The sequence below is a fragment of the Vidua chalybeata genome, chromosome 22, assembly GCF_026979565.1.
Source record: "Vidua chalybeata isolate OUT-0048 chromosome 22, bVidCha1 merged haplotype, whole genome shotgun sequence".
NCBI classification, from domain to species: Eukaryota; Metazoa; Chordata; class Aves; order Passeriformes; family Viduidae; genus Vidua; species Vidua chalybeata.
In genome coordinates, this window is record NC_071551.1 from 1,793,127 (window position 1) to 1,816,973 (window position 23,847).

At 53.9% G+C, this 23,847-nt stretch overlaps 1 protein-coding gene and 1 long non-coding RNA gene across 5 annotated transcripts; one reads left to right on the forward strand and one right to left on the reverse strand.

Annotated features, from left to right (window-relative positions):
• Window positions 1–316: 316 nt before the first annotated feature.
• On the reverse strand, window positions 317–6,058 carry LOC128798786 (uncharacterized). The gene is made up of 3 exons (XR_008434543.1): window positions 5,887–6,058; window positions 4,007–4,098; window positions 317–474 (listed from the first exon to the last, which is right to left on the reverse strand). It is a non-coding gene; the product is annotated as an uncharacterized LOC128798786 (long non-coding RNA).
• RCC2 (regulator of chromosome condensation 2) lies at window positions 3,772–22,938 on the forward strand. 4 transcript variants are annotated; one of them, XM_053962618.1, is made up of 14 exons: window positions 3,772–3,878; window positions 4,034–4,108; window positions 5,968–6,278; window positions 7,950–8,043; window positions 10,994–11,137; window positions 12,417–12,548; window positions 13,737–13,825; window positions 14,992–15,106; window positions 16,220–16,386; window positions 17,715–17,895; window positions 19,196–19,301; window positions 19,386–19,458; window positions 20,256–20,333; window positions 21,966–22,170. In XM_053962618.1, exons 3-14 carry the CDS (start codon window positions 5,970–5,972, stop codon window positions 22,068–22,070), a joined length of 1,593 nt encoding a protein of 530 aa, XP_053818593.1. In that variant the 5' UTR covers window positions 3,772–3,878; window positions 4,034–4,108; window positions 5,968–5,969; the 3' UTR covers window positions 22,071–22,170. The 4 variants fall into 4 exon arrangements, with proteins under 4 accessions (XP_053818593.1, XP_053818591.1, XP_053818590.1 ...); XM_053962617.1 differs by lacking the exons at window positions 3,772–3,878; window positions 4,034–4,108 and adding an exon at window positions 10,387–10,521 and having other exon boundaries at window positions 5,893–6,278; XM_053962615.1 differs by lacking the exons at window positions 3,772–3,878; window positions 4,034–4,108 and having other exon boundaries at window positions 4,732–6,278; window positions 21,966–22,938.
• Window positions 22,939–23,847: the final 909 nt, after the last annotated feature.

The window sequence follows — 23,847 nt, forward strand, 5'->3', positions numbered from 1 at the left end:
TATCCCGAATTTACACCAAATATCTCCAATTTATCCTAGAAAAATATCTATCCCAAATTTTCCAAATGTAATCCCAATTATCCCAAATTTAATTCCAAATTTATCCCAGTGAAACATCCCAAGTTTCTCCCAAATTTTCCAAATGTAATCCCAATTATCCCAAACTTATCCCAGAGAAGTATTCTGAATTTATCTCAGTGAAATATCCCAAAGTTATCCCAAATTCCCAAGGCACCACAAATTCCCCTCCTTGCTCTCATGGAAATTTTCTCCTGGTTAAAATAAAAACTAAAACAAGGGGAGGGAGCACCTGGAGTAAAGGGAATAATTCCATTTATTTCCTGGAAAAATGCACTTTTTCATGTGTGCATTCAGTTTTGGGCTGGAAAAGTTGGAATAGAGGGAATATTTCCATTTATTTCCTGGAAAAATCCACTTTTTCATGTGTGCATTTCTTTTCAGAGTGGGAAAAACCTTTGGAATAAAAGGAATAAATTGATTTCTTAGGGAATATTTGCAAGATGAGCTTTTGTTTTGGGGGGAAATATCCTTGCTTAAATATTACTTATTTCTTGGGGAAAAAAATTCTTGGAATAAGTGAATTTAATTTTGGGAAGAAAATCCCTTTGGAATATGTGCATTTATTTTTTGGGGGTAAAATCCATTTGGAATAAGTGAATATTTTTTTTTTTTTTTTTTTTTGAGGGGAGAATCCATTGGAAGAAGTGGATTTAATTCTGGGGAGGAAAAAATCCTTTGCTAAATAAACATTTATGTTTTGGGGAAGAAACCCCAGGGAATCCCTGCATTTATTATTTATTATTTATTATTTATTATTTATTATTTATTATTTATTATTTTTGGGAACAAACCCCATGGAATCCATGCATTTATTATTTTTTGGGAACACACCCTATGGAATCTGTACATTTATTATTTATTATTTTTGGGGAACATAACCCATGGGATCTGTGCAATTAATATTATTTTTTGGGAACAATCTCAATGGAATCCATGGAATCCATTTCTCTTTTTTTTTTTTTGGAACAAACCCCTTGAAATCTGTGCATTTATAATTTATTATTTTTGGGGGAACTCACCCCATGGAATCCATACATTTATCATTATTTTTGGAAACAAACCCCTGGGAATCCATGCATTTATTATTATTTTTTGGGAACAACCCCCATGAACTCCATACATTTATGATTTATTATTTTTTGGGAACCATCCTTTTGGAAGCCATACATTTATTGGTTTTTGGGAAACACAACCCATGGAATCCATACATTTATTATTATTGTTTGGGGAACAAACCTTTTGGAATCCCTGCATTTATTATTTTTATAATTTTTTGGGGGAACGCACCCCATGGAATCCATACATTTATTCTTTTTTGGGAACAACCCCCATGGAATCCATACATTTATTATTTTCTGGGAACAAACCTTTTGGAATCCATACATTTATTATTTATTATTTTGGGGGAACGCACCCCATGGAATCCATGCATTTATTATTTATAATTTTTTGGAGATTACATCCCTTGGAATCCATACATTTATTATTTTTAGGGAACAAACCTTTTGGAATCCATACATTTCTTATTTTGGGGGAACAAACCCCATGGAATCCATACATTTATTATTTATTATTTTTTGGGGAGCCAACCTTTTAGAATCCATACATTTCTTATTCTTCAGGGAACAAACCCCATGGAATCCATACATTTCTTATTTTTGGGGAACAATCCCCATGGAATCCATACATTTATTATTATTTTTGGGGATTACATCCCATAGAATCCATACATTTCTTATTCTTCGGGGAACAAACCCCTTGGAATCCATACATTTATTATTTATTATTTTTTGGGAACCATTCTTTTGGAAGCCATACATTTATTATTATTTTTGGGGAACAAACCTTCTGGAATCCATACATTTATAATTTATTATTTTTTGGGAACAATCCCCATGGAATCCATACATTTATTATTATTTTTGGGGATTACATCCCTTGGAATCCATACATTTCTTATTCTTCGGGGAAAAAAACCCCTTGGAATCCATACATTTATTATTATTTTTGGGGATTACATCCCATAGAATCTATACATTTATTATTCTTTGGGAACAAACCCCTTGGAATCCATACATTTCTTATTTTTGGGGAACGCACCCCATGGAATCCATGTATTTATTATTATTTTTGGGGAGCAAACCTTTTGGAATCCACACATTTATTATTTATTATTTTTTGGGGAATGCACCCCATGGAATCCATACATTTATTCTTTTTTGGGAACAACCCCCATGGAATCCATACATTTATTATTTTCTGGGAACAAACCTTTTGGAATCCATACATATATTATTTATTATTTTGGGGGAATGCACCCCATGGAATCCATACATTTATTATTTTTTGGGAAACACACCCCATGGAATCCATGCATTTATTATTTATAATTTTTTGGAGATTACATCCCTTGGAATCCATACATTTATTATTTTTAGGGAACAAACCTTTTGGAATCCATACATTTCTTATTTTTGGGGAACAATCCCCATGGAATCCATACATTTCTTATTATTTTGGGGGATTACATCCCATAGAATCCATACATTTCTTATTCTTCGGGGAACAAACCCCTTGGAATCCACACATTTCTTATTTTTTGGGGAACACACCCCATGGAATCCATACATTTATTATTTATTATTTTTTGGGAACCATCCTTTTGGAAGCCATACATTTATTATTATTTTTGGGGATTACATCCCTTGGAATCCATACATTTCTTATTTTTGGGGAACAAACCCCATGGAATCCATACATTTATTATTCTTTGGGAACAAACCCCATGGAATCCATATATTTATTATTCTTTGGGAACAAACCCCATGGAATCCATACATTTATTATTCTTTGGGAACAAACCCCATGGAATCCATACATTTATTATTTATTATTTTTGGGGAGCCAACCTTTTGGAATCCACACATTTCTTATTTATTATTTTTTGGGGAACACACCCCATGGAATCCATACAGTAACCCTACACCCACTTCTCCTCGTGTGGATTAAAAACTAAAACTAAAAAATACTCTTTTAAAATTAAAAACTAACCCTAACCCTAACGCATCCCTTTTAAAATTAAAAACTAAACCTAACCCTAACGCATCCCCTTTTAAAATTAAAAACCCTAACCCTAACCCTAACGCATCCCTTTTAAAATTAAAAACCCTAACCCTAAAGCATCCCCTTTAAAAACTAACCCTAACCCTAACGCATCCCCTTTTAAAATTAAAAACTAAACCTAAACCTAAAGCATCCCCTTTTAAAATTAAAAACTAACCCTAACCCTAACGCATCCCCTTTTAAAATTAAAAACCCTAACCCTAAAGCATCCCCTTTAAAAACTAACCCTAACCCTAACGCATCCCCTTTTAAAATTAAAAACTAACCCTAACCCTAACGCATCCCCTTTTAAAATTAAAAACTAACCCTAACCCTAACGCATCCCCTTTAAAATTAAAAACTAACCCTAACCCTAACGCATCCCCTTTTAAAATTAAAAACTAACCCTAAAATTAAACCATCCCCTTTTAAAATTAAAAACTAACCCTAACCCTGACGCGTCCCCTTCCCTCCTGGACGCCGGGACTGCGGATTCCCCGTCCCCGCCGCGCGGGGAGGACGCGGGCCCGGCCCGGAGTCTTCCAGCCCTAAAGATGGAGCTGCTCGGCGCCGGGGCCGCTCCCTGCCGCCCGCCGCGCTCCGGCCTCTTCTCCCTTTCCCCCTTTTCCTGCCCATCCATGTGGTTCTGTTTTGTATTGTCCCGCTCGCCCGCGCTCCCGCTTCCAGGGGATTCGGTGGGTGGGATTTGAGGAGGGGGAAAAGGGGAAAAGAATAAAGGGGGGAGAGGGAAGGGAATTTAAAAAAAAAAAAGAAAAAAACGAGGAGGAGGGGAAAAAAGCGAGAAAAAAAACCCCAAAATTACCTTTTTTTTTTTTTTTTCCTGCAACAGGAACCGCCACCAAAAATAGTGCAAAGGCCCCGCGCCGCCGCTTTCTTTATGCTGCACCTCTCGCCCTAAAATCAGGTTTGGAATTGGGGGGCTCAAAAACAATGGGATTTGGGGGGAAGGGGAGAGGGATTTGGGGAGGGACGGGGGGGGGGCGGAAAAATGGTTTAAAAAAAAAAAAAAGGCAAAAAAAGAAGGCGGATCCACGTGGTGCGAGGGGGCAGACAGAGATCCCATTGTTCCAGGGAAATCTGGGAATGGGAACGCGGGGGGGCGGGGGGATGGACACGGGGGAGACCCCCGGGGGGGCCCTGCCCCCTCCCCAATCCACAAAATCGCCCCCACCCCAAAATCCAGCGGCAGCGCCCCGAGAGCGGCGGGGCTTTGGGGTTTTGGGGGTTCCGGGAGGTTCGGGGTGGGGATAAAGCAGGGGGGACCCCAAAACCCCCCGGTGCTCCCCTTGCCTTTTGTCTCCGGGCCCTTTTCCTACCCCGGATCCCCTTTGGGAACCCCCCGGCACCCCAAAGCCCCGGGATCCCTCGGTGCACCCCCAAATCTTCCCGAGACCCCCCCGTGTTCCCCCTTTGCACCCCCCGGGCCCCCCTTTTCCAAACTGTCCCTTTGCACCCCTCTTTGAGCCCCCCTTTTCCAGACCCCCTTTTCCAGCCCCCTCTCTCCCCTCCCCCCGTGTCCCCCAAATCCTCCCGTGTCCCCTCACTGGGGGTCACCCGTGCCCCATGTCCCCAAATCCCCCATTTTCCTCATCCCGTGTCCCCCAAATCTCCCCGTGTCCCCTCGCTGGGGGTCACCCATGTGCCCTTGTCCCATGTCCCCCGAATCCCCCCATTTCCCCCATCCTGTGTCCCCAAATCCCATTTGTCCCATCCCCTGTCCCCCAAAACCCCTGAATCCCCTCACTGGGGGTCACCCATGTCCTCCTGTCCCGTGTCCCCCCAAATCCCCCCATGTCCCCTGGCTGGGGGTCACCCTTGTCCCCACATCCCCCACGTCCCCCCAGTTTTCCCACACTGAGGTCCCCCCGTGTACCCCTCTCTGTCCCCATCCCAGGTCCCCCCATATCACCCCCACAGGGGGTCCCCCATTTCTCCCCCATGTCCCCCAGTGTCCCTGTCACCGGGGGGTCCCACCTCCTATCCCCCCATGGCCACCACCGTGGGTCCCCCTCATCCCCGTGCCCCCGTATCCCCCATTTCCCCTCATCCCGTATCCCCCATTTCCCTCACCCCATGTGCCCCACAGCCCCATGTCCCCTCACCCCTGTCCCCCCATGTCCTCTCTCATCCCCTCTGCACTCCCCCCACAGCGGCTCCCTCTCTGTCCCCATTCCCCTCACTGTCCCCCCCTCACCCTACATCCTCCATTTCCCCTCACCCCATCTCCCCTCACTGTGTCCCCTCACCCCATCTCCCCTCACTGTCCCCCCTCACCCCACATCCTCCATTTCCCCTCACCCCATCTCCCCTCACTGTGTCCCCTCACCCCATTTCCCCTCACCCCATCTCCCCTCACTGTCCCCCCTCACCCCACATCCCCCATTTCCCCTCACCCCATCTCCCCTCACTGTGTCCCTTCACCCCATTTTCCCTCACCCCATCTCCCCTCACTGTGTCCCCTCACCCCATATCCCCCATTTCCCCTCACCCCATCTCCCCTCACTGTGTCCCCCCTCACCCCACATCCCCCATTTCCCCTCACCCCATCTCCCCTCACTGTGTCCCTTCACCCTATTTTCCCTCACCCCATTTCCCCTCACTGTGTCCTCTCACCCCATTTTCCCTCACCCCATTTCCCCTCACTGTGTCCCCCCCTCACGCCGTGTCCCCATCTCCCCTCACCGCGTGTCCCGGTGTGTGTGGGTGTGTGTGGGTGTCTGTGTGTGTGTCGCTGTCGGTGCGGCGGCTGACGCGGCCCCGCAGCCATGCCCCGCAGGAAGGCGGCGGGGCCGCCCTGGGACGCTGCGGGCCCGGGCCCTCAGGGCGGCGGCCGGCGGCGGCCGGGCCCTCAGGGCGGCGGGCGGCGGCGGCCCCGGCCCAGCGGCGGCAGCAGCGGCGGCAGCAGCGAGGAGGAGGCGCCCCGGGAGCGGCGGCCGCGGGACGGCAGCCCCGGGGCCCGCAGGCCCGGCAGGCCCGGCGGGGCGGCGGCGGCGGCGGCGGCGGGGCCCGGAGGCCCCGGGGCCCGCGGGCAGAACGTGGTGATCTGCGAGCCCGAGCACAGCAAGGAGCGCATCGTGAGCTCGGGGGGGAGGGCAGCGGCACCCCCGGGAGCCCCTGGGACCCTGGTGTACCCCTGTGCCCCACTGTGCCCCATTGCACATCCCCCCGTGCCCCCTGTGCCCCGTGAGACTCCCCCCAGTGCCCCCATTGTGCCGCAATGCACACCCTCACTGTGCCCCATTGCAAACCCCCTGTGCCCCATGAAACACTCCTCATCCCCCACTGTGCCCCATTGCAAACCCCCTGTGCCCCATGAAACACTCCTCATCCCCCACTGTGCCCCATGAGACACCCCCATTGTGCGCCACTGTGCCCCATTACACACCCCCACTGCACCCCTTGGACCCACTGTGCCCCCATTGTGCCCCATTACACACCCCCCATATGCCCCACTGTGCCCCATTACACACCCCCCATATGCCCCACTGTGCCCCATTACACACCCCCCATATGCCCCACTGTGCCCCATTACACATCCCCCATGCCCCACTGTGCCCCATTACACACCCCCACTGTGCCCCCATTGTGCCCCTTATCCCCCCTCACTGCACCCCCAGGACCCCCTTGTACCCCCTGCACCCCCACACTTCCCCCTGACCCCCATCCCGCCCCACTGCACCCCAAATTCCACCCCACTGCCCCCCTGACCCCCATCCCGCCCCACTGCACCCCAAATTCCACCCCACTGTCCCCCTGACCCCCATCCCGCCCCACTGCAGCCCTTCAAGCACCCTGTCACTGCCCCCATGGCCCTGATGGCCCCGTGTCTCCCCATGTCCCTGATGTCCCTCATGTCCCTCATGTCTCTGTGTCCTTGATGTCCCCAATGCCCCCCATGTCCCTGATGTCCCCATATCCCTCATGTCCCTAATGTCTCTGTGTCCCTAATGTCCCCAATATGCCCATGTCCCTGATGTCTCTGATGTCCCCCATGTCCTCGATGCCCCCGATGTCCCTGGTGTCCCCTGATGTCCCCAATGCCCCCAATGCCCCAATGTCCCCTGATGTCCCCAGTGCCCCCAAGTCCCCAGTGCCCTCCATGTCCCCAGTGACCCCCATGTCCCCAATGTCCCAGTGCCCCCCATGTCCCCAAATGTCTCTGATGTCCCCATGTCCCCGATGACTCCAGTGCCCCCCCATGTCCCCTTATGTCCCAGGGTCCCCTGATGTCCCCAATGCCCCAATGTCCCCTGATGTCCCCAGTGCCCCCAAGTCCCCAGTGCCCCCCCATGTCCCCAGTGTCCCCCATCTCCCCTGATGTCCCCATGTCCCCAATGTCCCAGTGCCCCCCATGTCCCCAATGTCTCTGATGTCCCCATGTCCCCGATGTCCCCAGTGCCCCCTGATGTCCCCAGTGCCCCCCATGTCCCCCATGTCCCCGATGTCCCCAGTGCCTCCCATGTCCCCTGATGTCCCCCCATGTCCCCAGTGCCCCCCATGTCCCTGATGTCCCCAGTGCCCCCCATGTCCCCTGATGTCCCCAGTGCCCCCCATGTCCCCAGTGTCTCTGATGTCCCCATGTCCCCGATGTCCCCAGTGCCCCCCATGTCCCCGATGTCCCCCCATGTCCCCGATGTCCCCCCATGTCCCCAGTGCCCCCCATGTCCCCGATGTCCCCCCATGTCCCCATGTCCCCGATGTCCCCAGTGCCCCCCATGTCCCCTGATGTCCCCGTGTCCCCACAGAAGCTCGAGGGCTCCAAGAGCCGGGGGCAGCTCCTGATCTTCGGTGCCACCAACTGGGACCTGATCGGCCGCAAGGAGGTGCCCAAGCAGCAGGGTAGGGCTGCTAATTAACGGCTCTTAATTGGTCATTAATGAGCGGTGTGGGGCAGGGTAGGGCTGCTAATTAACGGCTCTTAATTGGTCATTAATGAGTGGTGTGGGGCAGGGTAGGGCTGCTAATTAACGGCTCTTAATTGGTCATTAATGAGTGGTGTGGGGCAGGGTAGGGCTGCTTAATTAACTGGTTAATTAGTCATTAATGAATATGTGGGGCAGGGTAGGGGCTCATTAATGGCTCATTAATTAATTGGTATTAGTTAGTAATCAATGAATGATTTGGGGCAGGGCAGGGGCTCATTACTGGTTCATTAATTAATTGCTATTGATTAGTGATCAATGAATGATTTGGGGCAGGGCAGGGGCTCATTAATGGTTCATTAATTAATTGCTATTAATTAGTCATCAATGAATGGTTTGGGGCAGGGTAGGGGCCCATTAATGGCTCAATAATTAATTGGTATTAATTAGTAGTCAGTGAATGGTTTGGGGAAAGGTAGGGGCTCATTAATGGCTGTAATTAATTGCTATTAATTAGTAATCAATGAATGGCTTGGGGTAGGGTAGGGGCTCATTAATGGCTGATTGATTTGGGTTAATTAGTAATCAATTAATGTTTGGGGCAGGGTAGGGCTGTGTTAATGGCTGGATTAATTGGTATTAATTTGAGGTTAATTAGTAATAAATGTTTTGGGGTGGGGAGAGGTCCTTAATAGCTGATTAATTAATTGGTATTAATCAGTAATTAATGAATGATTTGGGACAGGATAGGGGCTCGTTAATGGCTGTAATTAATTGGTATTTATTAGCAATCAATGAAGGGTTTGGGACATGGCAGGGGCTCACTAATGGCTGGGATTAATTGGTATTAATTAGTAATCAATGAAGGGTTTGAGGCAGGGTAAGGCCCCATTAGCAGGTGATTATTGCTATTAATTATGTACTGGGGCAGAGCAGGGCCCTCATTAATGGTGGTGTGATTAATTGGTGTTAATTTGTAATTAACTTTGGGTCTCCAGCAGAGCCCAAAAACCAGGGCTTGCCTTGGCTTAAATGGATTTATAGTTTATTAATTTTCCTGTTTATTTGATATGCTTCTATTTAATTAATTAATTAATTAATTAACCGGAGATGGAGGCACAGCTTTATCGCCCAATTTGGGGTGCACTGGGTCTCCAGCAGAACCAAATTAGGTCTTCATTTATTCCTGATGTATTTATAGCTTGTTAATTTTGCTGATTGTTTTTGTTTAGTTCTCATTAATTAATCAATTAACTGGGGGAGGAGCCAGAGGTTCACCCCTTAATTGGGGCAGGATTGAGGGGGGCCAGCTCTGCTGCGAAGCCAAATTAAGATTTTGCTCATTTTGGATTCATTTTTAGTTCATTTTTATTTCTCCTTATTTCATCTAGTTATAATTAATTAATTTAATTAATTAACTGGGGGAGGAGCCAGAGGTTCACCCCTTAATTGGGGCAGGTTTGAGGGGCGCCAGCTCTGCTGCGAAGCCAAATTAGGATTTTGCTCTTTTTGGATGCATTTCTAGTTCATCAATTGATCTCCTGCTTTTCATGTGTTTATATTTAATTAATATTAACATCTAATTAATTATGAAGCTGGCTAATTGGGGAGGAGCCACAGTTTGATACACTAATTTGGGGTGCACCAGACCTGTGGCACAGCAAAACGAAGGCTCGCTTTAATTGGAGTGCTTTGATAGCTCATTCATTTCCCTGATTATTTGTAGCTATTTCTAATTAATTATTTTTGTTAATTACCGGGGAGGAGCCAGAGGTTCACCCCTTAATTGGGGCAGGTCTGAGGGGCGCCAGCTCTGCTGCAAACTCAAATTAAACCTCCGCTTCATTTTTAGTTCATTAATTATCTCCTTTTCTACGGGATCTTTTTAACTAATATTAGAATTAGTGTTTCAATTAATTAATGTTTAAAATTAACGAGCTGGGGGAGGAGTCACACTTTTAGGTTTGCACTGGGGGGCGCCAGCTCTGCTCGTTTGGGATGCCTGAAAAGTTCATTAGCTTGTCTGCTCTCAGCGGAACAGGTTCGTTAATTAACAGCTCGTTAATTGGGGCAGCAGGCAGGGCTGGCCACGCTCATTGGGGCAGGTTTGGGGTGCCCATTATTCCCCTGGCATTCCCTGATTTCCCAGATGATTTTCCCAAATTTTCCGGGATGATTTTCCCAGATGATTTCCCTGATGATTTTCCCGGTATTCCCGGTTTTCCCAGATGATTTTCCTGGATTTCCCCCAATATTCCACAATGATTTTCCTAGATTTTCCCAGTATTCCCAGATGATTTTTCCTAGTTGATTTTCCCAGATTTTTCTGCATTTTCCTGGATTGTTTTCCTGAAGTTTCCTGGATTTTCCTGGATTATTTTCCTGGATGATTTTCCTGGATTTTCCTGGATGATTTTCCCAGATTTTCCTATATTATTTTCCTGGATTTTCTCAGGTGATTTTCCTGGATTTTCTGGGATGATTTTTCTGGATAATTTTCCTGGATTTTCCCAGATGATTTTCCCAGATTATTTTTCCAGTATTCCCAGATGATTTTTCCTGGATGATTTTCCTGGATGATTTTCCTGGATGATTTTTCCAGATTATTTTCCCAGATTATTTTTCCAGTATTCCCTGATGATTTTCCAGGCTGATTTTCCCAGATGATTTTCCTGGATTATTTTCCTGTGCTTTCACAGATTATTTTCCTGGATTCTCCCAGATGATTCTCCCAGATAATTTTCCCAGATTACTTTCCCGGTATTCCCAGACGATTTTCCTGGCAGATTTTCCGGGATGATTTTCCTGGATTTCCCAGATGACTTTCCTGTATTTCCGGGATTGTTTTCCCGGATTGTTTCCCCAGCTGCTTTTCCTGCCCGTTCTTTTCCCGGAGCTGACCGTGGTTCCATCCCGGTGTTTTCCAGCGGCGTACCGGAACCTGGGCCAGAACCTGTGGGGGCCGCACCGCTACGGCAGCCTGGGCGCGCTGCGCGTGCGCTCGGTGGTGTCGGGGCCCTGCGCCGCGCACAGCCTGCTCATCACGGCCGAGGGCCGCCTCTGGAGCTGGGGTGAGCTGGGGAGCCACGCTGGGAGAGCGGGAGCCACGCTGGGAACAGAACCGGGAGAGCGGGAGCCACGCTGGGAACAGAACCGGGAGAGCGGGAGCCACGCTGGGAACAGAACCGGGAGAGCGGGAGCCGCGCTGGGAGAGCGGGAGCCACACTGGGAGAGCTGGGGAGCCACACTGGGAACAGAACCGGGAGAGCGGGAGCCACGCTGGGAGAGCGGGAGCCACGCTGGGAACAGAACTGGGAGAGCGGGAGCCACACTGGGAACAGAACCGGGAGAGCGGGAGCCACGCTGGGAACAGAACCGGGAGAGCGGGAGCCACACTGGGAACAGAACTGGGAGAGCGGGAGCCACACTGGGAACAGAACCGGGAGAGCGGGAGCCACGCTGGGAGAGTGGGAGCCACACTGGGAGAGTGGGAGCCACACTGGGAGAGCTGGGGAGCCACACTGGGGGAGCTGGGGAGCCACACTGGGAGAGCGGGAGCCACACTGGGAACCCGGCCGGGAGAGCGGGAGCCAAACTGGGAGAGTGGGAGCCAAACTGGGAGAGCGGGAGCCACACTGGGAGAGCTGGGGAACCAAACTGGGAACAGAACTGGGAGAGTGGGAGCCAAACTGGGAACAGAACCGGGAGAGCAAGAGCCACACTGGGAGAGCGGGAGCCAAACTGGGAACAGAACCGGGAGAGCAGGAGCCAAACTGGGAACCCGGCCGGGAGAGCGGGAGCCAAACTGGGAACAGAACTGGGAGAGCGGGAGCCAAACTGGGAACCCAACTGGGATCTGTCCTGGGAACCTTCCCTGGGACAGCAGGATCTGTCCTGGAATCCCCTGGGAGAGTGGGATCTGTCCTGGGAACAGAACTGGGATAGTGGGATCCATCCTGGGAACCTCCCCTGGGATAGAGGAATTCCCCCTGGGAACCAAACTGGGATAATGGGATCCGTCCGGGGAACCCAACTGGGAGAGTGGGATCTGCCCTGGGAACAGAACTGGGATAGCGGGATCAGCCTGGGAACCGAACTGGGATAGTGGGATCCATCCCAGGAGCATACCTGGGACAATGGGGTCAGTGGGAAACAAACTGGGATAACGGGGTCAGAGGGAACCCCTGGGGCAGCAGGGTCAATGTGAACCCCTGGGATACCGGGATCAGCGGGACCCCGATGGCTAACGGGATCAGCGGGACCCCCATGGATACGGGATCAGCGGGACCCCCATGGCTAACGGGATCAGCGGGACCCCCATGGATACGGGATTTCGGGGGTCTCCCGCAGGGCGGAACGAGAAGGGGCAGCTGGGCCACGGCGACACGAAGCGCGTGGAGGCGCCGCGGCCGATCGAGGCGCTGGGCAGCGAGGCCATCGTGGCGGCCGCCTGCGGCCGGAACCACACCCTGGCACTGACCGGTACGGAGCGACGGGACACGGCTGGAGCCCGGGAAATGGGGCTGGATCCCGGGACATGGGGCTGGATCCCGGGAAATGGGGCTGGATCCCGAGACACGGCCAGAGCCCGAGACACGGCCGGAGCCCGGGAAATGGGGCTGGATCCCGAGACACGGCCAGAGCCCGAGACACGGCCGGAGCCCGGGACACGGCCGGAGCCCGGGACACGGCCGGAGCCCGGGACACGGCCGGAGCCCGGGACACGGCCGGAGCCCGGGAAATGGGGCTGGATCCCGGGAAATGGGGCTGGATCCCGGGAAATGGGGCTGGATCCCGGGACACGGCCGGAGCCCGAGACACGGCCGGAGCCTGGGACACGGCTGGATCCTGGGACATGGGCCGGATCCTGGGACACGGCCGGATCCTGGGACACGGCCGGATCCTGGGACACGGCTGGATCCTGGGACATGGGCCGGATCCTGGGACACGGCCGGATCCTGGGACACGGCTGGATCCTGGGACACGGCCGGATCCTGGGACACGGCCGGATCCTGGGACATGGGCCGGATCCTGGGACACGGCTGGATCCTGGGACACGGCTGGATCCTGGGACATGGGCCGGATCCTGGGACACGGCCGGATCCTGGGACACGGCTGGATCCCGGGACATGGGGCTGGATCCCGGGAAATGGGGCTGGATCCCGGGACACGGCGGAGCCCGGGACACGGCCGGAGCCCGGGACATGGGGCTGGATCCCGGGAAATGGGGCTGGATCCCGGGAAATGGGGCTGGATCCCGGGACACGGCCGGAGCCCGGGACACGGCTGGATCCTGGGACATGGGCTGGATCCCGGGACACGGCCGGATCCCAGGACGCGGGGCTGATCCTGGGACACGGGACTGGATCCCGGGACATGGGGCAGATCCCGGGACATGGGGCTGGATCCCAGGAAACAGGGCTGGGTTCCAGGAAACGGGGCTGGATCCTGGGAAACTGCACTGAATCCTGGGAAAACTGCACCAAATCCAACCCTTTTCCCCAAAATCTGTCCCTTGCCCCGAAATCCTGGGAAAACAGCCCCAGATCTGTCCCTTTTGCCCTCAAATCTGCCCCTTTTGCCCCAAATCCGCCCCTTTTGGCCCCGAATTCTGGGAGAACGGTCCCAAAATCCCGGTTTTCCCCCCCCAAATTCCCGTTTTCCCCGCAGAGAACGGCTCCGTGTTCGCTTTTGGGGAGAACAAGCTGGGCCAGCTGGGGCTGGGGAACCAGACGGACGCCGTGCCCAGCCCCACCCAGGTACGGACCCCCAACCCCGGGATTTGGGGGAAATCCGGGGATTTTGGGGCTTTTAGCGACATATTCCCTAAAAACCCCTCGGCGTGCGCAATTCCCTCTCAGCCGGGAGCCGTTCCCAGCTGCGGTGGGAGAGGAAAAGCCAGGATTTGGAAACGGAAATTTTGAGGATTTTTAGAGATTTTCTGATGGAAATTCCTTTTTTTTTTTCTCCGTTTCCCAAATTTTTTTATCCTGTTTTTACAGCTTTTCATGCAGGTCAGGGATTTCCTGTGGAAAATTCCCCTTTTTTCCTTTTTCCTGTGTTTTCAGATCCAGTTTTTCCTGCTTTTCCCACAGATCAAGGGTTTCCCATGGGAATTTCCCTTTTTTTTCCCCTTTTCCCGAATTTTTTCAATCACAATTTTTTTTTGCTTTTCGCACAGATCAGGGATTTCCCCTAGAAATTCACCTTTTTACCCTTTTCCTGCATTTCTGATCCAGTTTTTCACTTTTTCCCGTGTTTTTCAATGCCATTTTTCCTACTTTTCCCACAGATCAAGGATATCCCATGGAAATATCCCTTTTCCCCCGAATTTTTTCAATCCAAATTTTCCTACTTTTCCCACAGATCAGGGATTTCCTCTGGAAATTCCCCTTTTTTCCTTTTTCCAATCCTGTTTTTCCTGCTTTTCCCGTGTTTTTCTCATCCCTTTTCATCTGCTCTTCCCCTGTTATTGATCCTGTTTTTCCTGCCTATCAGGGATTTCTATGGAAATTCCCCATTTTTCTCTTTTCCCAGATTTTTCTGATCCCATTTTTCCGGCTTTTCCTGTAATTCTGATCCCCATTTTTCCCATTTTTTCTAATCCCATTTTCCCATCTTTTCCCATGTTTCTGATCCCATTTTCCTCTTCTTCTTCCTGGCTTTTCTAATCCTATTTTCCCAGCTTTTCCCATATTTCTGATCCCCTTTTTTCCTGGCTTTTCTGATCCCATTTTTCTGGCTTTTCCTCTGTTTCTTATCTCCTTTTTTCCTGGCTTTTCTGATCCCATTTTCCCAACTTTTCCTGTGTTTCTGATCCCCATTTTCCCCCTTCTCCTGCATTTCTGATCCTGTTTTCCCATTTGCCCGTTTTTTCTGGTCCGCTTTTCCCGGATTTCCTGACCCCATTCCCGGTTTTTCCCAGATCCTGTACAATGGGCAGCCGATCTCCAAGCTGGGCTGCGGGGCCGAGTTCAGCATGGTCATGGACTGCAAGGGGAACCTGTATTCCTTCGGGTGCCCCGAGTACGGCCAGCTGGGTACGGGATTTGGGATCTATGGGATCACCCCATGGGATCGGGATTTGGGATCACCCCATGGGAACCTGTATTCCTTCGGGTGCCCCGAGTACGGCCAGCTGGGTACGGGATTTGGGATTTGGGATCACCCCATGGGATCGGGATTTGGGATCACCCCATGGGAACCTGTATTCCTTCGGGTGCCCCGAGTACGGCCAGCTGGGTACGGGATTTGGGATCACCCCATGGGAACGGGATTTGGGATCATCCCATGGGAACCTGTATTCCTTCGGGTGCCCCGAGTACGGCCAGCTGGGTACGGGATTTGGGATCATCCCATGGGACATTGGCTGGTTTGGGATCACCCCATGGGAACCTGTATTCCTTCGGGTGCCCCGAGTACGGCCAGCTGGGTACGGGATTTGGGATCATCCCATGGGACATTGGCTGGTTTGGGATCATCCCATGGGATGGGGTGGTTCAGGATGACCCAACGGGATAGGGTCAGTTTGGGATCACCCTGCAGGATCAGGGCGGTTTGGGATCACCCCCGCGGGATGGGGCAGTTCAGGATCACCCAGTGGGATCAGGGCAGTTTGGGATGATCCTGCAGGATCGGGGCAGTTTGGGATCACCCTGTGGGGTTGGGGTGGTTGGGGATGACCCTGCAGGATGGGGCAGTTCAGGATCACCCTGTAGGATCAGGGTGGTTCAGGATGACCCCGCAGGATGGGGCAGTTTGGGATGACCCCACAGGATGGGGCAGTTTGGGATGACCCCACAGGATCGGGGCAGTTTGGGATGACCCCACAGGATTGGGGCAGTTCGGGATCACCCAGCGGAATGGGGCAGTTTGGGATGACCCTGCGGGATCGGGGCGGTTCGGGATGACCCCACAGGATGGGGCAGTTTGGGATGACCCTGCAGGATTGGGGCAGTTTGGGATGACCCTGTGGGATTGGAGCAGTTCCAGATGACCCCACAGGATGGGGCAGTTTGGGATGACCCCGCAGGATGGGGCAGTTCGGGATGACCCTGCGGGATGGGGCAGTTCGGGATGACCCTGCGGGATCGGGGCGGTTCGGGATGACCCCGCAGGACGCTCAGGCAGGCTGTGCCCCGTTCCCGTTCCAGGACACAATTCCGACGGGAAGTTCATCGCGCGGGCGCAGCGCATCGAGTACGACTGCGAGCTGCTGCCGCGGCGCGTGGCGCTCTTCGTGGAGCGCACCAAGGACGGGCAGGTGCTGCCCGTGCCCAACGTCGTGGTCAGGGACGTGGCCTGCGGGGCCAACCACACGGTACGGGAACGTGGGATAATGGGAATATGGGATCAGGATAACGGGAATGGGTCAGGGACGTGGCCTGCGGGGCCAACCACACGGTACGGGAACGTGGGATAATGGGAATATGGGATCAGGATAACGGGAATGGGTCAGGGACGTGGCCTGCGGGGCCAACCACACGGTACGGGAACGTGGGATAATGGGAATATGGGATCAGGATAACGGGAATGGGTCAGGGACGTGGCCTGCGGGGCCAACCACACGGTACGGGAACGTGGGATAATGGGAATATGGGATCAGGATAACGGGAATGGGTCAGGGACGTGGCCTGCGGGGCCAACCACACGGTACGGGAACGTGGGATAATGGGAATATGGGATCAGGATAACGGGAATGGGTCAGGGACGTGGCCTGCGGGGCCAACCACACGGTACGGGAACGTGGGATAATGGGAATATGGGATCAGGATAACGGGAATGGGTCAGGGACGTGGCCTGCGGGGCCAACCACACGGTACGGGAACGTGGGATAATGGGAATATGGGATCAGGATAACGGGAATGGGTCAGGGACGTGGCCTGCGGGGCCAACCACACGGTACGGGAACGTGGGATCAGAAATATGGGATAATGGGAATATGGGGATGGGTTAGGGATGTGGCCTGTGGGGCCAACCACACAGTATGGGAATATGGGAATGGGATAACGGGATTGGGAATATGGGATAATGGGAATGTGGGATTGGGATAACAGAAATGGGTTGGGGACGTGGCCTGTGGGCCAACCACACAGTACGGAAATATGGGATTGGGATAACAGGATAATGGGATCGGGATAATGGGAATGAGTCTGGGACATGGCCTGCAGTGCCAACCACATGGTACAGAATGGGATCAGGAATGGGAATATGGGATCAGGAATGGGAATATGGGAATGGGAATGGGAATATGGGATCAGGAATGGGAATGGAAATGGGTGCACGAATGGGACAGTGGGGAATGGGAATGAGACAGCAGGAATTCAATGGGAAAGGGGGAATGGACAGGAAAGGGAGAGGGCAGCTCTCAGCCCCTGCTGCCCCATCCCAGCTGGGGCTGCATTCCCAGGAATGTCTTTTCCTGGGATTTGGGATCTCTGAGGCTGTTTTCCCCTGTCCCAGCTGGTGCTGGATTCCCAGAAGCGCATCTTCTCCTGGGATTTGGGATTTGGGATTTGGGATCTGGGGTGTCTGAGGCTGTTTTCCCCGTCCCAGCTGGTGCTGGATTCCCAGAAGCGCGTCTTCTCCTGGGATTTGGGATTTGGGATTTGGGATCTGGGGTGTCTGAGGCTGTTTTCCCCGTCCCAGCTGGTGCTGGATTCCCAGAAGCGCGTCTTCTCCTGGGGCTTTGGGGGCTACGGGCGCCTGGGCCACGCGGAGCAGAAGGACGAGATGGTTCCCAGGCTGGTGAAGCTCTTCGACTTCCCGGGGCGCGGCGCCGCCCAGATCTACGCGGGATACACCTGCTCCTTCGCCGTCAGCGAGACAGGTGCGAGCCGGCATTCGGGATTCGGGAATGCTGGGAATAACGGGGGGGCTGGCAGCGGGACGGGTGGGAATGCTGGGATCTGGGATTGGGGAATGCTGGGGCACCATCAGTGAGACAGGATTCGGGATTTGGGAATGCTGGGGCAGCTGGCAGCGGGACAAGTGGAGATCCAGGATTTGGGAATGCTGGGAATGCCAGTGGGGCCGTCTGTGGGACAAGTGGGAATGCTGGGATCTGGGATTTGGGAATGCCGGGGGCAATGGCAGCGGGACAGGTGGGAATCTGGGGTTTAGGATTTGGGATTTGGGAATGCTGGGAATGCCGGGGGTTTGGCAGCGGGACAGGTGGGAATGCTGGGATTTGGGATTTGGGACTGGGGAATGCTGGGGGCACCATCAGTGAGACAGATGGGGATTCGGGATTTGGGAATGCTGGGGGGTGATGGCAGCGGGACAAATGGGAATGGTGGGATTTGGGAATGCTGGGGGAGATGGCAGCAGGACAGGTGTGAATTTTCGGATTTGGGAATGCTGGGAATGCCGGGGGGGCTGGCAGCAGGACGGGTGGGAATGCTGGGATCTGGGATTTGGGATTGGGGAATGCTGGGGGCACCATCAGTGAGACAGGATTTGGGATTTGGGAATGCTGGGGCAGCTGGCAGCGGGACAAGTGGAGATCCAGGATTTGGGAATGCCAGTGGGGCCACCTGCGGGACAAGTGGGAATGCTGGGATCTGGGAATGCTGGGGAGGATGGCAGCGGGACAGGTGGGAATGCTGGGATCCGGGATTTGGGAATGCTGGAGGGCAGCTGGCAGTGAGACAATTGGGAATGCTGGGATTCGGGATTTGGGAATGCTGGGGGGGGTGGCAGCGAGACAGGTGAGAACCAGGATCCAGGATTTGGGAATGCTTGGGGGCAACTGTCAGTGGGAGAGGTGGAACTCCCAGGATCCCAGGATTTGGGAATCTCAGGGGAGCCTTCAGCGAGACAGGTGGGATTCCTGGGATCTGGGATTTGGGAATGCTGGGCAGGCTGTGGGATTCCCAGGATCCTGAGATCTGGGAATGCTGGGGGAGCCATAGCCTGGCAACTGGGGATCCCAGGGATTGAGATTTGGAAATTCCAGGGGGAGCTGTTACCTGACAGGTGGGATTCCCGGGATGGGGAATTCCAGGACCCATGCCCTGACAGGTGGGATTCCTGTGGATCCAGGATTTGGGAATTCCAGGGGATCCATGCCCTGACAAGTGGGATTCCCATGGATCCGGGATTTGGGAATTCCGGGGGTTCCCTTGCAGGTGGATTGTTCTTCTGGGGCGCCACCAACACCTCCCGGGAATCCACCATGTACCCCAAGGCCGTGCAGGACCTGTGCGGGTGGAAGATCCGCAGCCTGGCCTGCGGGTGAGTGCGGCTCCGGGAATTCCCACCCCAGCCCGGGCCTCGGGGCGCTGGGGCACTCGGGATCAGGGATCGCCTCCCTTGCAGGAAGAGCTCCGTCATCGTGGCGGCCGACGAGAGCACCATCAGCTGGGGGCCCTCGCCCACCTTCGGGGAGCTGGTACCGAATGACACCCCCAAAACCCCAAATAAAACCCCAAATCCCCCAAATAAAACCCCCAAAACCCCAAATAGAACCCCCAAAACCCCAAATAAAACCCCAAATCCCCCAAATAAAACCCCAAACTGACACCCAAACCCACCATCAGCTGGGGGCCCTCGCCCACCTTCGGGGAGCTGGTACCGAATGACACCCCCAAAACCCCAAATAAAACCCCCAAAACCCCAAATAAACCCCCAAAACCCCAAATAGAACCCCCAAAACCCCAAATAAAACCTCAAACTGACACCCCAAACCCACCATCAGCTGGGGGCCCTCGCCCACCTTCGGGGAGCTGGTACCGAATGACACCCCCAAAACCCCAAATAAAACCCCAAATCCCCAAATAAAACCCCCAAAACCCCAAATAGAACCCCCAAAACCCCAAATAAAACCTCAAACTGACACCCCAAACCCACCATCAGCTGGGGGCCCTCGCCCACCTTCGGGGAGCTGGTACCGAATGACACCCCCAAAACCCCAAATAAAACCCCAAAACCCCAAATAAAACCCCAAACTGACACCCCAAACCCACCATCAGCTGGGGGCCCTCGCCCACCTTCGGGGAGCTGGTAGTGAATGACACCCCAAATAAAACCCCAGATGACACCCCAAATCCCCCAAACCCTGAGACCCCCCTGAGTGTTCCATATCCATGGGATGTTCCCACAGGGATATGGGGACCACAAACCCAAATCCCCCAAAGGGACACCCCAAAACCCCAGTGACCAATCCCTGTCCATGGGATGTTCCCACAGGGATATGGGGACCACAAACCCAAATCGTCCACGGCGGCGCAGGAGGTGAAAACCCTGGACGGGATCTACACCGAGCAGGTGAGGGGACCCCACAGGGCTTGGGGTGGGGCTCATCCTGCCTGTGGGGTGAGGGGGGGACATAGGGGGAATCATTTGGGGTGGCTGAGGCCATACACAGCTCACCCCACCTGTGGGGTGAGGGAGGGCACCTGTGGGGAATCATTTGGGGTGGCTGAGGCCGTGCCCAGCTCATGACACCCATGGGGTGATGGAGAGGGCACCCAGATTGCCCCTAAATAATTTGGGGTGTCTGAGCTCATCCCACCTGTGGGGCCCTTCCCCTAAAATGAGCAGGGACACTGAGGCCATACACAGCTCACCCCACCTGTGGGGTGAGGGAGGGCACTGTGGGGAATCATTTGGGGTGGCTGAGGCCATACACAGCTCACCCCACCTGTGGGGTGATGGAGGGCACTGTGGGGAATCATTTGGGGTGGCTGAGGCCGTGCCCGGCTCACCCCACCTGTGGGGTGATGGAGGGAGCGCCTGGATCCCCCTTACACCAGCGGGGACACTGAGGCTGTGCCCAGCTCATCACACCTGTGGGGCGGTGGAGGCAGGGCACCAGGGGCCGTGCCCTAAAATAATTTGGGGTGGCTGAGACTTCACAGAGCTCATCACACCCATGGGGTGAGGGAGGGACACAAGGGGGCTGTTCCCTAAAATAATTTGGGGTGGGCGAGGCCGTGCCCAGCTCATGACACCCATGGGGTGATGGAGAGAGGGCACGTGGGGGCTCTTCCCTAAAATAAACAGGGAAACTGAGGCCGTGCCCTGCTCGTGACACCCATGGGGCCCTCCCCTAAAATAAATAGGGAAACTGAGGCTGTGCGCGACTCATCACATCCATGGGGCCCTCCCCTAAAATAAACAGGGACACTGAGGCTGTGCCCAGCCCATCACACTGGGTCCATTCCCTAAAATAAACAGGGAAACTGAGGCCATGCACAACTCGTGACACCGGGGTCCATTCCCTAAACCAAACGGGAACGCTGAGGCCGTGCCCAGCTCGTGACCCCCATGGGTGCCGGGCAGGGGGTGCAGGGCCCATCCCTAAAACTCCGCTGGGATGCTCCAGCCTGGACTGGATCCCAGCAGGTGGGAGGGATTCTGGGAGGGATCCCCAGGAAGACTCCGGATCCCCTCAGCTCCCCCTTTCCCTTTTCCATGGGCGGTGTCTGCTCCCGGGTGTCCCTTCCCAGTTCCGTGGCCATTCCCAGTCCCAGCTGCCCCATTCCCAGTTCCATGGCCATTCCCAGTTCCATGGCCATTCAGATTCCCAGCTGACCCATTCCAGGTGGCCATGGGCTATTCCCATTCCCAGCTGACCCATTCCCATTCCAGGTGGCCATGGGCTATTCCCATTCCCAGCTGACCCATTCCCATTCCAGGTGGCCATGGGCTATTCCCATTCCCAGCTGACCCATTCCCATTCCAGGTGGCCATGGGCTATTCCCATTCCCAGCTGACCCATTCCCATTCCCGTTCCAGGTGGCCATGGGCTATTCCCATTCCCAGCTGACCCCTTCCCATTCCCGTTCCAGGTGGCCATGGGCTATTCCCATTCCCAGCTGACCCATTCCCATTCCCGTTCCAGGTGGCCATGGGCTATTGCCATTCCCAGCTGACCCATTCCCATTCCCGTTCCAGGTGGCCATGGGCTATTCCCACTCGCTGGTGATCGCCCGGGACGAGTCGGAGGCGGAGCAGGAGAAGCTGCGGAAGCTCCCGGAGTACAACCCCCGCACCCTCTGAGGGGCCCCCATCCCAATCCCGATCCCGATCCCGCTTCTCCATCCCGGCCGCCGTGCTCCCTCCCTGTTCCCGCATTCCCAGCCCTCGGGGGGTCATTCCCACCCCCATTCCCGGCTTTTGGAATTCCCGACCGCAGCCGGGCCTCCCGGCACGTCCCGCCCCGGCTTTTGTAGGGTCTGGCCTTGAATTGTTTTTTATTTTATTTGTATTTTTCCGCAGCTTTTTTTTACTGTTTCCCATTTTTCCAGCCCCAAATCTCCGTGGCTGCTGGCTCAGGATCACTTTGGGGATCTGATCCCGGCTTGGGATCCCTTTAGGGATCTGGGATCCCTAAGGAGCAGCTGCCAACACCTGGTTTTTCCCCTGTATTCCCATTTTTCCCCCCAATATTCCCATTTTTTGCTGGTTTTCCCTACTTTGGGTGCTACAGTTTCTGGGATTTCCCCCTTCCCACCCCTCCAGCATCCGCAGGGATCCTGGATCCCATCCCAGCAGCATTCCTGGATCCCATCCCAGCAGCATTCCCGGGCTCCCCGCCCTCGCCCACCCCGGGGACATCTCAGGGATCACGAGGGGAGTCCCAAAGGAATTTTTTTCCCGGGAATTCGGGGTTTTTTCCTTCTGGCGGATGGTTTGGCCCGGGATCAGCCGGAATTCCCGCGTTCCCAGTTCCCTCCGTGCCAGGTCACTGTGCTGGAATCTCGAGGTGCCTTCAGGAGCAGAGCCCGGCTCTGCCCCGCGCCATTCCCGCTCCCTTCGGGCCGTTTTTAGGGATTCTCCTGGATTTTTCCATGGATTTTTGCTCCTTCCCATCTCCCCCGGGGCGGCGCTCGGGGAGTTTGCAGTAAAAAGAATGGGTTTTGGTCAATTCTTGGGATCGGGGCTCGTTCTCCAGGGGGTTTGGAGAGGGGAGATCCCAGCTGGCGGGAAAATCCCAAATCCCGCTTTTTTAGCAGTGTTTAGGATTTGGGGGTGGGGAATCGCCAAAACCCCACTTGGAGCCCCACAGGCTGCGGGAGGGTCGTTCCTGCATTCCAGAGGAATTCCCAGGTTCAGGAAAGATCCAAGGGTGCCATTCCCGCATCCCCATGGGATCATTCCCGAGGGTTTCCCAGCTCAGGAAGGATCCAGCGGGGTCATTCCCACATTCCCGGGAATTTCTGAGTTTGGGAAGGATTTAGGGGGGCCATTCCTGAATCCCCCAAGGGTCATTCCCACATTCCCAAGGAATTCCCAGGTTCGGGAAGGATCCAAGGGTGCCATTTGCACATCCCCATGGGGCCATTCCCGCATTCCCAAGTAATTCCCAGGTTTGGGAAGGTTTTTGGATGGGGAGAGGTTCATTCCTGCATTCCCATGGGGTCATTCCTGCATTCCGGAGGGGCCATTCCCGCATTCCCATGGGGCATTCCCAGGGAGTTCCTGAGTTTGGGAAGGATCTAGGGGTATCATTCCCATGGGGGCATTCCTGAGGGGCCATTCCCACATTCCCAAGAAATTCCCAGGTTTGGGCAGAATCCAGGTGTGCCATTCCCACATTCCCATGGGGCCATTCCCACATTCCCATGGGGCCATTCCCACATTTCCGAGGGTCATTCCAGCAATCCCAGGAAGTTCCCAGGTTTGGGAAGGATCCTGGATGGGGAGAGCGTCATTCCCATGGGGCCATTCCCACATTCCCCTGGGGTTATTCCTGCATTTCCAAGGACCATTCCCGCATTCCCATGGGGCCATTCCCGAGAAATTCCCAGGTTTGGGCAGGATCCAGGTGTGCCAT